The sequence below is a fragment of the Anolis sagrei genome, chromosome 3 (genome assembly GCF_037176765.1).
Source record: "Anolis sagrei isolate rAnoSag1 chromosome 3, rAnoSag1.mat, whole genome shotgun sequence".
Lineage (NCBI taxonomy): Eukaryota > Metazoa > Chordata > Lepidosauria > Squamata > Dactyloidae > Anolis > Anolis sagrei.
In genome coordinates, this window is record NC_090023.1 from 207,031,248 (window position 1) to 207,044,260 (window position 13,013).

The 13,013-nt window shown below is 37.6% G+C and overlaps 1 protein-coding gene across 2 annotated transcripts in view; it reads right to left on the minus strand.

Annotated features, from left to right (window-relative positions):
* Positions 1-7,862: 7,862 nt before the first annotated feature.
* Positions 7,863-13,013, minus strand: part of NHLRC2 (NHL repeat containing 2) — a 54,961-nt gene continuing 49,810 nt past the window's right edge. For both annotated transcript variants that reach the window (XM_067465817.1, XM_060768454.2), the window contains 2 exons: positions 11,363-11,588; positions 7,863-9,871 (listed from right to left, as the gene is read on the minus strand). In XM_067465817.1, the coding sequence (XP_067321918.1) occupies positions 9,615-9,871; positions 11,363-11,588 (483 nt within the window). In that variant the 3' untranslated portion in view covers positions 7,863-9,614. The remainder of the gene's footprint in view (positions 9,872-11,362; positions 11,589-13,013) is intronic.

Below are 13,013 nucleotides of genomic sequence, written 5' to 3' on the forward strand. Positions count from 1 at the left end.
GTAGTTGTAATGAGAAAACATTACAACTCAACGAAAGATTGCGATTTCATAAAATGGTCCTTTCTTAGATAGTGCTTGTAATTCTTCCTTCAACATTATTATGGAATAGTTGTATGATCTCCAACCCAGTGCATTCAGAAGAGGCTGCTGTGAACTCTTGGCAAGAGTGGTTGTGACTGTTGAATGAATGCTGGCTTGGGTAGAAAGACTTCATGGAACAAGCTCAGAGGCGACCCTAGGTAATTTTCAACGGTAAGCAAACAGTATTCCCCCCCCCCCCAACCAATCATTGATATATATTTTCTGTTCGTTGTGGGAGTTCTGTGTGCCATATTTGGTTCAATTCCATCATTGTTGGAGTTCAGGATGCTCTTTGATTGTAGGTTAACTATACATCCCAGTAACTACTACTCGCAAGGTCCATTTTCCCCCAAGAGCACCTCAAGAGCGCCCCTGGGCAAAATCAACTATACTGCAAATGCTTACTTTGCGTAATTGGTTGAGCCGCCCCTGAACAAGCGCTAGGTACAACATGGTGGCCAAACACAAACCTTGTTTACAGGCAGGACATTATCAATAAGGAATAATGCTTGTGAATGGCAACACCTATTTTCTTTTCACTTGCATTTTTGTTTTGAATAAAATATGTGTATTCCATTTTAGCATAGTAGAAACCGATAAGTCTCAGGTGCAGAGCACACTTTATTACTCACCCAATGTGGCAAGTAACCGGAAAAGAATATCCTACTCCTGACACCAATTTGTAATGAATAACTTCATGACAAATTGGTGTCAGGAGTAGGATATTCTTGAAGTAGGATATTCTTGAAGTATTGAAGTAGGATAACTTCAATAACTTTAAAGCATAGGTTCTTTTTATTGCAATTTCCAGTGTGAGAGGGTATATCATATTATAGAACTTTTACACAAAGAATTACATTGGACATACAGACATACAGATTCTACACAACTACATTGGATGTACAACTTATAGTTACATTGGACTAACAGACAGACAAAGGGGAATTACATTTTCACTCAACATTCACACCACGTGTGCATGCATCCATCACCATGCATCCAAATATTACTATATCCTTTTCTCCCTCCTTGGAGAAGCAGCTGTTAGGCCAGACCCTGCTTTCCTGCAGCCTGCCAACGTATAGTTCCAAAACTTCCATAATGCCAAAGCTTCAAAATGTTGAAATGCCAAAACTTCTTTCCCTAAGAACAATGCCAAGGACCAGATCTCTGTTGTCCACACAGCAAAAACTGAGTCCCTGTACAAAATACAAGACTCCAAAAGCGCACTTCTTCCTCTTCACTTGAGAAAGAAGCCCCAAAGTGACCAGACTGCTCCCTTGCAAATCTGCCACTTTGAGTATTATTAGATTGAGTCTTTTATAGCAATATTTGCTGATGTAGTCCCAAAGATGTAAATTAATGATAGATGTCTTCCATCCTGGAATATGTTGACTCCAACTCAGTTTCCTGGCTAGATGTTGACTCTTCTTGATTAGTGTTAGTCTTGTGTTGACTTCCTTCTTAGTATAAGGAATGTTGTAAACATTTCTCTTAACTTGAAAGAACCATTGTAACAGTTGTTATCACAGTTTACTTTTTCAGTTCTCATGAACAACTTTTAATTACAGTCCAGCAAGCAGGTAGTTAATCATTGCAGGCCTTAATATTATACTGGTGTCTCCAAAATTATTAACTCCATCTATATGTCCTTCCATTCATTCCCACACATATCAAATCCACATTTATCAAATCTGCACATTGAATTTCTTATTATAATTGTTTCCAGAATTGTTGTGTGCCTTCAAATCATTTCCAACTTAGGGTGATCCTAAGGTATTCCCCATCACAGGATTTTCTGGGGCTGAAAGCGTGTGACTTGCCCAAAATCACCAAGTGGGCTTCCATGTCTGAGCAAGTAAATAAACTCTGGTTTCCATAATTGTAGTCCAATTCTCAAACTACAATGTTGGCTCTCTGCAACAATATAGATCTCTATGAAGAACACGTTTTAAACCAGTGTTTCTCAACCTGGGGGTCGGGACCCCTAGGGGGGGTCATGAGCAGGTGTCAGAGGGGTCGCCAAAGACCACCAAAAAAACACTGTATTTTCTGTTGGTCATGAGGGCTCTGTTTGGGAAGTCTGGCCCAATTCTATCGTGGGATTCAGAATGCTCTTTGATTGTAGGTGAACTATAAATCTCAGTAATTACAACTCCCAAATGTCAAGATCTATTTCCCCCCAAACTCCACCAGTATTCACATTCGGGCATCTTGAGTATCCATGTCAAGTATGGTCCAGATCCATCATTGTTTGAGTCCACAGTGCTCTCAGGATGTAGGTCAACTACAATTCCAAAACTCAAGGTCAATGCCCACCAAACCCTTCCAGTATTTTCTGTTGGTCATGGGAGTTTTGTGTGCCAAGTTTGGTTTGATTCCATAGTTAGTGGAGTTCAGAATAGTTTTTGATTGTAGGTGAACTATAAATCCCAGCAACTACAACTCCCAAATGTCAAGATCTATTTTCTGCAAACTCCACAAGTGTTCACATTTGGGCATATTGAGTATTCGTGTAGAGTTTGGTACAGATCCATCATTGTTTGAGTCCACAGTGCTCTCTGGATGTGGGTGAACTACAACTCCAAAACTCAAGATCAATGCCCACCAAACCCTTCCAGTATTTTCTGTTGGTCATGGGAGTTCTGTGTGCCAAGATTGGTTCAATTCCATCATTGGTGGAGTTCAGAATGTTCTTTGATTGTAGGTGAACTATAAATCCCAGCAACTACAACTCCCAATGACAAAATCAATCCCCCATCCAACTCCCAATGACAAAATCAATCCCCCATCCAACTCAAATTTGGGGGTATTGTGTATTTGTGCCAGAGTAGTTTGACATATTCATTCTCTGTAACTTTTTCCTCCATATTGGGTATTTACATTACAATTCATAACAGGAGCAAGATTACAGTTGTGAAGTAGCAACAAAAATAATGTTATGATTGGGGGTCACCACAACATGAGGAACTGGATTAAGGGGTCACGGCACTAGGATGGTTGAGAACCACTGTTTTAAACAAACAAACAAAACAATAATCCAAGTAGCAGCTTCTCCCAGAGACCTGATGGGAATCACAAAGAGGCTGCTGGGGATGAGAGAACTACTTTCCACTGAACAGACAGCCATGAATCAGATTTTACAGTGATTTCATACTTGCAAGCACTGAAATGACATTTGTTCAGTTGCACAGCTATTGGGTTGCATATATATTGGAAGTTCATGCTGTGAGTTCTCCTTGCTGTATAACTGTAATAAGTTGGTGCACATTATTACCATAGTGTGTCTGCATTCAAATCTTTTTTAAAATAATGAAAATGATGTAATACCACAAAGACATTTGTGACAGAGTGCATAGTGCTTTGATATATTATTGACATGCACACCTGTCAGCCATCTTATCGGCATGAACAGTGTTGTGCACTATTATTGCTGATGCTGGCTCTTGAAATTGAATTGATTGCATCAATCCTTCTCTGAGTAAAAACACATCCAAGTGGCTTCTCTGTGGTATTAGCAATAATTCAATTGCTATATTGTCGAAGGTTTTCATTGCCGGAATCACTGGGTTGTTGTAGGTTTTTCGGGCTATATGGCCATGTTCTAGAAGCATGCTCTCTTGACATTTTGCCTGCATCTATGGCAGGCATCCTCAGAGGTTGTGAGGTCCTCACAACCTCTGAGGATGCATGCCATAGATGCAGGCAAAACGTCAGGAGATAATGCTTCTAGAACATGACCATATAGCCTGAAAAATCTACAACAACCCAGTTCAATTGCTGATAAAATGTGGTGGAAATTGCTACTACCTTTGCTGTGTATAAACAACTTTATGCAGTAAGCACTTACTTGAAATAAAAAGTATATATAACATAATAAAAACAGACCATTTTCTTTTTTTCCCTCAGTAGCACCCCTCAATGGAGCACAGTATATTCTGCCTTCATCAACTTTGAAAAGGGTCTTAATGCATGGAAATACACTCTGAAGTATACCAAATGCTACTTGATTTTGGATCGTTGCTAAATATGGAAACACTTACAGCAGAGTTGCTGTGAGTTTTCCAGGCTGTATGGCCATGTTCCAGAAGCATTCTCTCCTAACGTTTTACCCACATCTACGGCAGGCATTCTCAGAAGTGTGAGGTCTGTTGGAATGCCTGGGATGGGAGAAAGAACTCTTGTCTGGTTGAATCAGTCAATCAATCTGGGCCAGTTAACACCTCCCAACAAAGGATCCCCTTAGGCAGCAACCAGCCAGGCTTTGAAGACACAAGGCCATTAAATGCTAATCAAGGTGGCCAGTTGCAACATTCACATTTGCCTCAAGCAGACAAGAGTTCTTTCTCTCACCCTGGATATTCCAGATATATAAAACCCACTTGCCTAGTTTCCAACAGACCTCACACCTTTGAGGGGATGCCTGCCACAGATGTGGGTGAAACATCAGGAGAGAATGCTTCTGGAACATAGCCATACAGCCTGGAAAACTCACAGTAACCCAGTGATTTCAGCCATGAAAGCCTTCAATAACACTTTCAGCAGAATTGCCTTATAGACTGACCCTATATGTTTAAGTCCCAAAGTTCAAGCAAACCTTCTCCTCTGGGAATGTGCATAAGATTTCAGTTCAATGCCTAACTACTTGGGAAGAGTCCCACTGAGCTCCTTGAAGCCTTATTCTCAATAGACACAGATAGGATTGCAGTCAGTCAGCTTGGAAAAGCCATAGTTAAGAAATGAATAGGAAAAAAAGCATATTCAGAAAGTATTTCCTTGTGGGTCCCACACATCCTGGAATGAAGTAAGTTCCATCCAATAAAAAGAAGAATTAAGGTCAAGATATCACAGGCAAATTCTTGGGGATTAAACTAATTACACATCAAAACAATCCAAGGAAATTATATTTTTTTAAAAAACCCAGTAAAACTCTTGCCAAGTAAGGACTGCTGGATGATGAATACATACTATTTGCATTGTAATAACGACCAGACTATTGGAATACCAGAGATAGCTTACATTTTTAACTCAAGATGAATTTCTGAAATGTTGTGTGAGTCTACATATGACATGTGATCATTTGGAGGGAGAAGAGAAAAAATGCAAGTGAAGGGGAGGGAGGGAACAGAGTTTGATTAGACACCTGGAAATATGGAGGTATAATAATAATAATAATAATAATAATAATGAAAATACTTCCAGATACGTTTTTTCTTTTTTGACGAGCCCCAAACAAACTTATTCCTTTAAAGCATAGGACTAAATATCTGATTATATTTTCTAAAGACAAAGACAAACATTTCTAGATATTTTAGGAGCCTAGATCTGGATTTCCATTTAGTTGAACTCCGAGAAAGCTTCTAAAATTCCTAAACTGATTACTTAACCATGTCTCTTTGGGATAATCCTCTTATTTACTTGTCTACTTTTAGAGATAGATTGTCAAAACTTAAAAATTGCACATACATTTCTCGTATTTTGCATTTTTAATTTCTATGATTAGTTACAGATAGCCAAGAATGTTTGGTGGCTATAGAAAACTCATAATCTGTGACTACAATACTTGTATCTGTGAAGAGAAGAAAAATACCCTCCATCTCCAGGCATCTGGCACGATTGTTACTTGAAACGAACAAACAATTCTAAAAAGACCAGATAAGCTTCCAGATGTTTCACTGAACAGGAGTTAAGATTCATGTATAAAGCAATAATCAAGATGTCGTTGAATACGTTTAGAATAAATCTCAGTTTTGCTTTGCAGAGTTAACGGAAAAAAATGTTTCCTACAAAAGGGATTTTTTAATGAACCTCAACTAATGTAATTTTGTTCAGCAATCAAACCTACTTCATTTGTATGAAACATCATTTCAAATGCTGTGGGGAGTCTTAAATGAATCAGTCAAAATGGCCTAGCAAATTTAGACTGGGTATAATATAAGCTCACTGGTATGCTATATTGTTCCTTTTACATCAGTCTACAGAGCGAAGGAAGACATACACTTTTAGACTGTGGTACTGGAGGAAAATTATGAGACTGCCTTGGACCACAAGAAGATCAAACCAGCCCATACTCCAGGAAAAAAGCCCAACTGCTCACTGGAGGGAAGGATATTAGAGGCAAAAATTAAGTACTTTGGCCACATAATGAGAAGTCAGGAAAGCTTGGAGAAGATGGGAAAGATGACAGGGCCAATTGGATTTGATGCGGATGGCTAGGACAAATAATATATTTTTAAAATATAAATAAAAGGGTTTTGTGTTAGCAGTTGTGTCCACATACATTTCATTACTATAATTTATGTATATAACCGTATCTCTTAACTTCTGCTTTGTGAGTAAAACTGAATTACTTTGTAACAAAATGATGCATGTCTAAAAAGTGAAATGTTGGGAAAACTCTGATTTAGTGTGCCATCTGAATATTGAATTGTCATAAATGTTATAGTTTGTTCTAAGGAGCAAGTTTTATAGTCTGTTTTTGAAATTATATTCAAAGAAATCATGATATATTTTTACTCTGACATCTTTTGTACTACGGAAATACATTTCTGTACTCTGAAATACATTTCTTGACCAACATAATAAATGGAAACTTAAACAAGATGATACAATAACTGGTATTTGTATAGATTACAACTGTGGTTACAAATTATCACCAACCTCTATTGACTTTATACTAAAATAATTTGTATATTTTAGTAATAAAAATAGAGGACAAACACTGCCCATAAGAAATCTTGTTATTTTTATAAACTTACTCCAAATTAATTTAAAAAATAGCATCAAGTAATAATATTGAGTTTTGTGACATGTCCCCAAAACTCATAATCATGAAGCTCTGGCTGCAATCCTACATTATTCATTGATTAAGTTTATGAGATGAAAAAACTTCAAACCATTTCAGACCAACTTGTTATGTTTGGAGGCATAACAGGCTGCTATGAAATTGTTCCACTTTTTAAAATCTCATAAGAAGATGTATATAAGATTTTGACTCAACAAGCCTAGATTTTCAATCCTGTTAGCATATTGACTGGATTCCCAGTTCTCCTAATAGACATTGATTTTTGCATATTTGTGAATGTATGGCAGTGGTTAAACCAGTGGTTCCCACTGGGCTGCGAGTCCTAAAATAAGGTCTGTGGCTACAGATGATTAAATATGGTTTTCTGTGGGCGGGAAGATGGTGACTACTGGATAGCATATGTTCTATATCAAAAACTATAGAGCTGATGTGGTCTATCTAATGCAATTTTCTGAATCAGCACCCCAAATAACCAAACCGAATCCAAAGTTGACCAAAAACTGATTCGTAACCCTTTTGGTACTAATGTTGGAGAGTGGTCCAAGTGGTCCCTGGTCAATAAAAGGTTGAGAACCTCTGGGCTAAACCAACACTTTGAATTTATGTCTAGTGGCAAGGAAGAAAGTGGAAAACAGAAGTTTATACAAAACATACTTAGAAATCAAAGAAGCAGAAGACCAAAAGATGAAGACTGGGAAGCCAAGATAGTTCCTTATCCATTCCCTGTTTCCCTTCCTTATTCCTTTTTTCCTTTCCTTTTATTATTTTTTTCACTTCTCTTTTCCTTCTCTTGTTTCCCCACCCACTTTACCTATTAGTTCCTACTTCAGATTTTACCTATTTGTTAAACAAAAATCCTTAATAAAGATAATTTGAAAAAAAAAAACAATTATTTTTTTCAAACCCAATAACTGAAAATGTGTAAAGCATTTCCCAAATTTTAGCCAAGACAGAATCAAAACAACAGCGGGAAAGATAATGTCTGTTACTGTTTTAATATTTGGAAAAATGTAAAGGGCAAGGGGTCACAATCATGTGCATTAATCCTTCTTGCACTGAATCAGAGCATTTTTCTGTCAACAATACTTAACTCAGTTTAAAAAATTCTTTGAAAAGAGCAGAGAAAATTTCATGTCTAGTATTTGTCACATGCACAAACTTACTTAAAAGAGTTGAAAAACCTGGCTTGAACAAAAGGCCAGAAGGCTGCAGAAATTTTCAAATTCTACACAGTACTGGAAGGAATAGTGCTATTTTTGGTATTCAAGTGACCTTTAAACTTTCATTTTTGTTGACAAGTGATTTTGAACAGGAAAAGAAAGCCATAACTACACCATATGGTTCCCCTTCAAAGAAAAAAACCTGACAATTCTTCAGCAACACTATAGATTAACTTTGCTTTTGCATGGAAATGTAAGGCATTTGACACAAATCATGTGCCATGATGACAATGCCAAAGAGCTTCAAAGTAACGAATACTTATACATAGTACTATGAATCTTTGTAAAGCATTATGAAGCTAATGAAAATAAATCAATGGACTTAATATTGTGTGGGATAGATGCAAACAACACTTAATGACCTCTTGATTTTAACATAGCTCAGCCAAAAAATCAAACAAGAATTCTTAGTATGAAGACATTGTAACTTAAGCCTGAAAATATTTAATCCTGAAGTTTCACCATTATATGTGAAAGGACATGGAAGTTATGGGAAAAACTGAATAATACCCATAAAGGTAAAGGTAAAGGTTTCCCTGACATTGTGTCTAGTAATGTCTGATTCTGGGGGTGGTGCTCATCTCCATTTCTAAGCCGAAGAGCCAGTGTTGTCCGTAGATGTCTCCAAGGTCATATGGACAGCATGGAGCACCATTACCTTCCCGCAGAAGCGGTACCTATTGAAATACTCACATTTGGATGTTTTCGAGCTGCTAGGTTGGCAGAAGCTGGGTCTAAGCAGGAGCTCACACCGCTCCCTGGATTCGAACCGTCAACCTTTCGGTCAGAAAGTTCAGCAGCTCAGCGGTTTAACCCACTGTGCAACGGGGGGGGGGGGGGTAAATAATACCCATAAGATGAAAAAATAGAGAAAGACAATGAAATGTAGATTTACATTCTACTTCATAATGCAGCAAGATTTGCAGTCATTATTACTAATAGTTATAGATGCTCACCCAGAAATGTAAGGCGTATATATATATATATATATATATATATATATAAATGTAATAAATACTACCAATGTATTTCAAGATCATTTCAGATGATGCAGTTTGTTAAAATACACCCTATTATGATGGCAAATCCAAACAGAAAAATACATTTAATCTGCCATTTTATACTTCTGAAAAAAGTATTCTGTCAAGGCAAATGTCTTATAACATTTTGCAGCATTATGACTGATCTTTCAAGATGGGGCTTTCCCCTTATTCTTGCAGTTACCTGGGTCCATTTATTGCTTATATAATAAAGTACTAAAGGAATACCATTTTAAGTTTGTATGATGCAGTAGTCATTTCTACCTCATCCGCACAGATGTTTGCAGAGCTCTCTGATAGGCTTTCAAGAGGAACTTGAAAATGGAATATATGACAAAATTAGTCGCACTCTGTTGGAAGACCAAAAGTGAAGGAAATACAAGGAAATCTTCAAGTGCATTCTGGAGTGAAAAGAATATTGGACAATAATAATTAAGAAAGTGAATTTATCCTATTTCTTCAGTTCAGTCAAAATGCATATAAGAGCTCAATTAGAGTTGTGCTTCCTTGGTGTGCAGTCGCTATGTGGAAAGGCTGAGTGAAGGAGATTCCTTTCATCATGCAGGCATTACTGTCCTTGCTACAATAATAAAGGCACGCTTTAATGGACAGTACGACTTCAGGCGAGAGGCAGATTGCGGGTATCTGAAATGGGATCACAGGCTGTTTGGAAATGTCCTCGATTTCTCCCAATGCCTTCTGTTCATGTATCAGCCACTCGCTACCTAGAAAAGAAAAGGTATGCCATCACTGTGGTATTTCAGCATTTCAATATATTGGTATGTTACAGTTTATTCTTTTGCAAAGAATTTATCATAAAACATGTGCTTGGATTTTTTTAAAACACCAAAAATAATAGTCGAAGACACCTTCCACAACAGTATCAAAATAAGTAGTTCCCAACCTTTTTTTGACCAAGGATCACTTGACCAGGGACCACTCTCCAACATTAGTACCAACAGGGTTACGAATCAGGTTTTGGTCAACGTTAGATTCAGTTTGGTTATTTGGGTTGCTGAATCAGAAAATTGCATTGGACAGACCACATCAGCTCTAGTTTCTGATACAGAAGATATGCCATCCAGTAGTCGCCATCTCTTCGCCCACAGAAAACCTATTCAATAATCTAGAGCCGCAGATCTTATTTTAGATCTCGCAGCCCACAGATTGGGAACCACTGATCTAAAGGTATCACAGGCTGTATTGTAATGTAAGAAAAAAATGAATATTGAAAATGGATGCTTCAGGATATATATCAGAGTTAATGAAATGAGTAGCTCTCTAGATGTTAAGACTGTATATATCTCTCCATAAGTTAATAGTTCTCATTAAGCAATATCTAGAAGGCCGGAATTCTTGTCCTGGTAAAAACTCGAATGGACTACAAAGATGTCTATAGAAGAACATGCCCATCAAAGTCTTATCCAAGAGTTTGAGAGAACAGAAGTCTCTGGGCAACATAATTTTTAATTCTGTAACCATCTTGTTAACTCTGAAAAAGTAATTTTATATTTGGAGACACATTTCTGTTAGTAGCCGAGCATCTGGGTATCTTCAATTTATTTTAAACCTTAAAAGATATACTTTATGACCCATAAAAATTCTAATGGCAAACCCCCCCTGTAATTTTAGTTTAAATGTGAGAAATGGTTTGTCTGGAATCTGGCTGAAACCATAGATGGCTTTTAAGAATTTTGAACTCACATACAACCAGGCCCGTAGCCAGGATTTTGATTCGGGGGGGGGGGGGGGGGGCTGCGTCTGACTGAGAGAGGATCCACCCTAGAAACCTTTTGTATCATTAGCCCAATACCCCCGTGCATATGGGATATATTGAGCATGGTGATCAGATCATGATATGAATAAACATAACAGTTTAAATAATGGACCAGTAAGGCCTTCTCGTGGATCACCCTTAGAATTTCGGGGGGGGGGGGGGAAGCCCCTCAAGCCCTTCCCCTGGCTACATGCCTGCATACAACGGCCCTATTACTGCACAATCTACACAAGTTCTATGCACATTTCTAACTCTATAGTGATTTGAGAAATTAAAAAAAAAACAAGTTTAAATCAGGACAGCGTATACCCAGCTGCAATCTAAATTTCCGAATATAGTTTATGTCTGTCAAAGTAGATTCGTGGTGATGGTCATGTCACTAACAAAATAACAAGGGTTCAAGAAATATTCCCTCTAAACAACAAATGAGGCCATTTACCTTCTGCTGTGAGGAACCATGCACTGGGCATTTCTTCAGTCAATTTGGTATTTGGAGGGAGGCTTAGCTTCAATGCAAACTGAAGTGCTTGGCCAGGGCTGACAGTCAGTGATGGCAACTGAAGATTTGGGGCAGATTTAGGCAGCTTTGGTGGTTTTGCCATTTCAAGCTTTTGCATACTCTGATCGTTTACAGCATCCACTGTGTCAGAATTTAGAAGAGGCAGCTATCAAAGGAAGAGAAAGAAATACGCATTTGTTGTAAGGTTCTTAGTTTAGTATTTGGAAAAGCCGACTACATTCATCAACTTGATAGTTACAAAGAAACCACAACTTATTAAACTGGAAGCTAAATTGTTGCACAATAAAAGTAGTCCAATGTATTCTATAGAAGTATAGCCAGCAAGTCATAATACCCAATGGCTTCAATACTATTTGCAGGTTGATGAGCAAAACACTGCAATTGCAACGACAGTAAGCTTTTTCTGTTTGGCCAACCTATAGCAGGAGTGGATTTTTTTAAGGGAGTGTTGCCCAGCAAGCTTTCTTGGTGGGCTTTTTTTTGGTGGACATCCCTATGATGCTACCTCATATTCTTCGTTGGGGGACCAACTTGCCATTTAAATGCCTTTCTTTCCAGACCTATTTTCTAAAAAGAAAATGGTGAGAATTGCTAGTTTTATGGGGGAATTGCATTTTCTGGTGTAAGATGTAATTTGGGGAATTACATTTAAATCAGACCCCTTACAAGTCTTCTAGAGGCCCAATTTGTCATTTTGAAGGCTCAATGTATATTCAGAATTTCGGGAGGGGGAGGGCTTGGAACCATAGGCCTCATTATGAGAATCAATTTTCTGACTTTCATATAAAATATTGAGCAAACATATCTGAAACTATAAAAAGTTTGTTGTTGAAGGCTTTCATGGTCAGAATCACAGGGTTGCTGTGAGTTTTCCAGTCTGTATGGCCATGCTCCAGAAGCATTCTCTCCTGACATTTCGCCCATATTTATGGCAGGCATCCAACTCACAGCAAACTTATGAAAAGCTTTTACAGAAACTCAGGATAATATGAGAGCATTGCCCATTATCTTAAGTTCCTCAAGCCTTGTTAATACATAATTAACCTTGTTAATACAAAATTCAGACCAAGCAAAGGTTCCTCATTTATTCCAGTGTCAGGGGAGTGGAGGACATATCTGCAGAGTTGGCTTAACATTGTACAGACAGAGAAGATCGCTGGCACAATAAAAAAGATTCTCAATTCTAAGGTAGATGGTCTAGAATCAAAGGGTTTGTTTTCTCAGTAAACACTATGATTAGTTCATCAGCTTTTGCAAACCAAATTCTGAACTGGATGAGTAACAGATGGATACAAAAAAAAAAAAAAACCCCGAAAAGCAAAACAACTTTGCTGTTTAATCCAAGCACTCATTCTATTTTTAACATTGAAATGATATGAATCATATTTTATACAAAATACGTGTGCCACAAGTTGCTATTATGGAGATTTTCTAGAATCTAGAATAGTTCAGATGTTACCAGTGTGTATTTCATGGCAAACAAAGTGGTAGATATATATTCCTTCACTTGGCAATTTTTACTTGTTTAGGTGCCCCATTCTTAACTGTGTAAATACATTTTCAGCTCAAA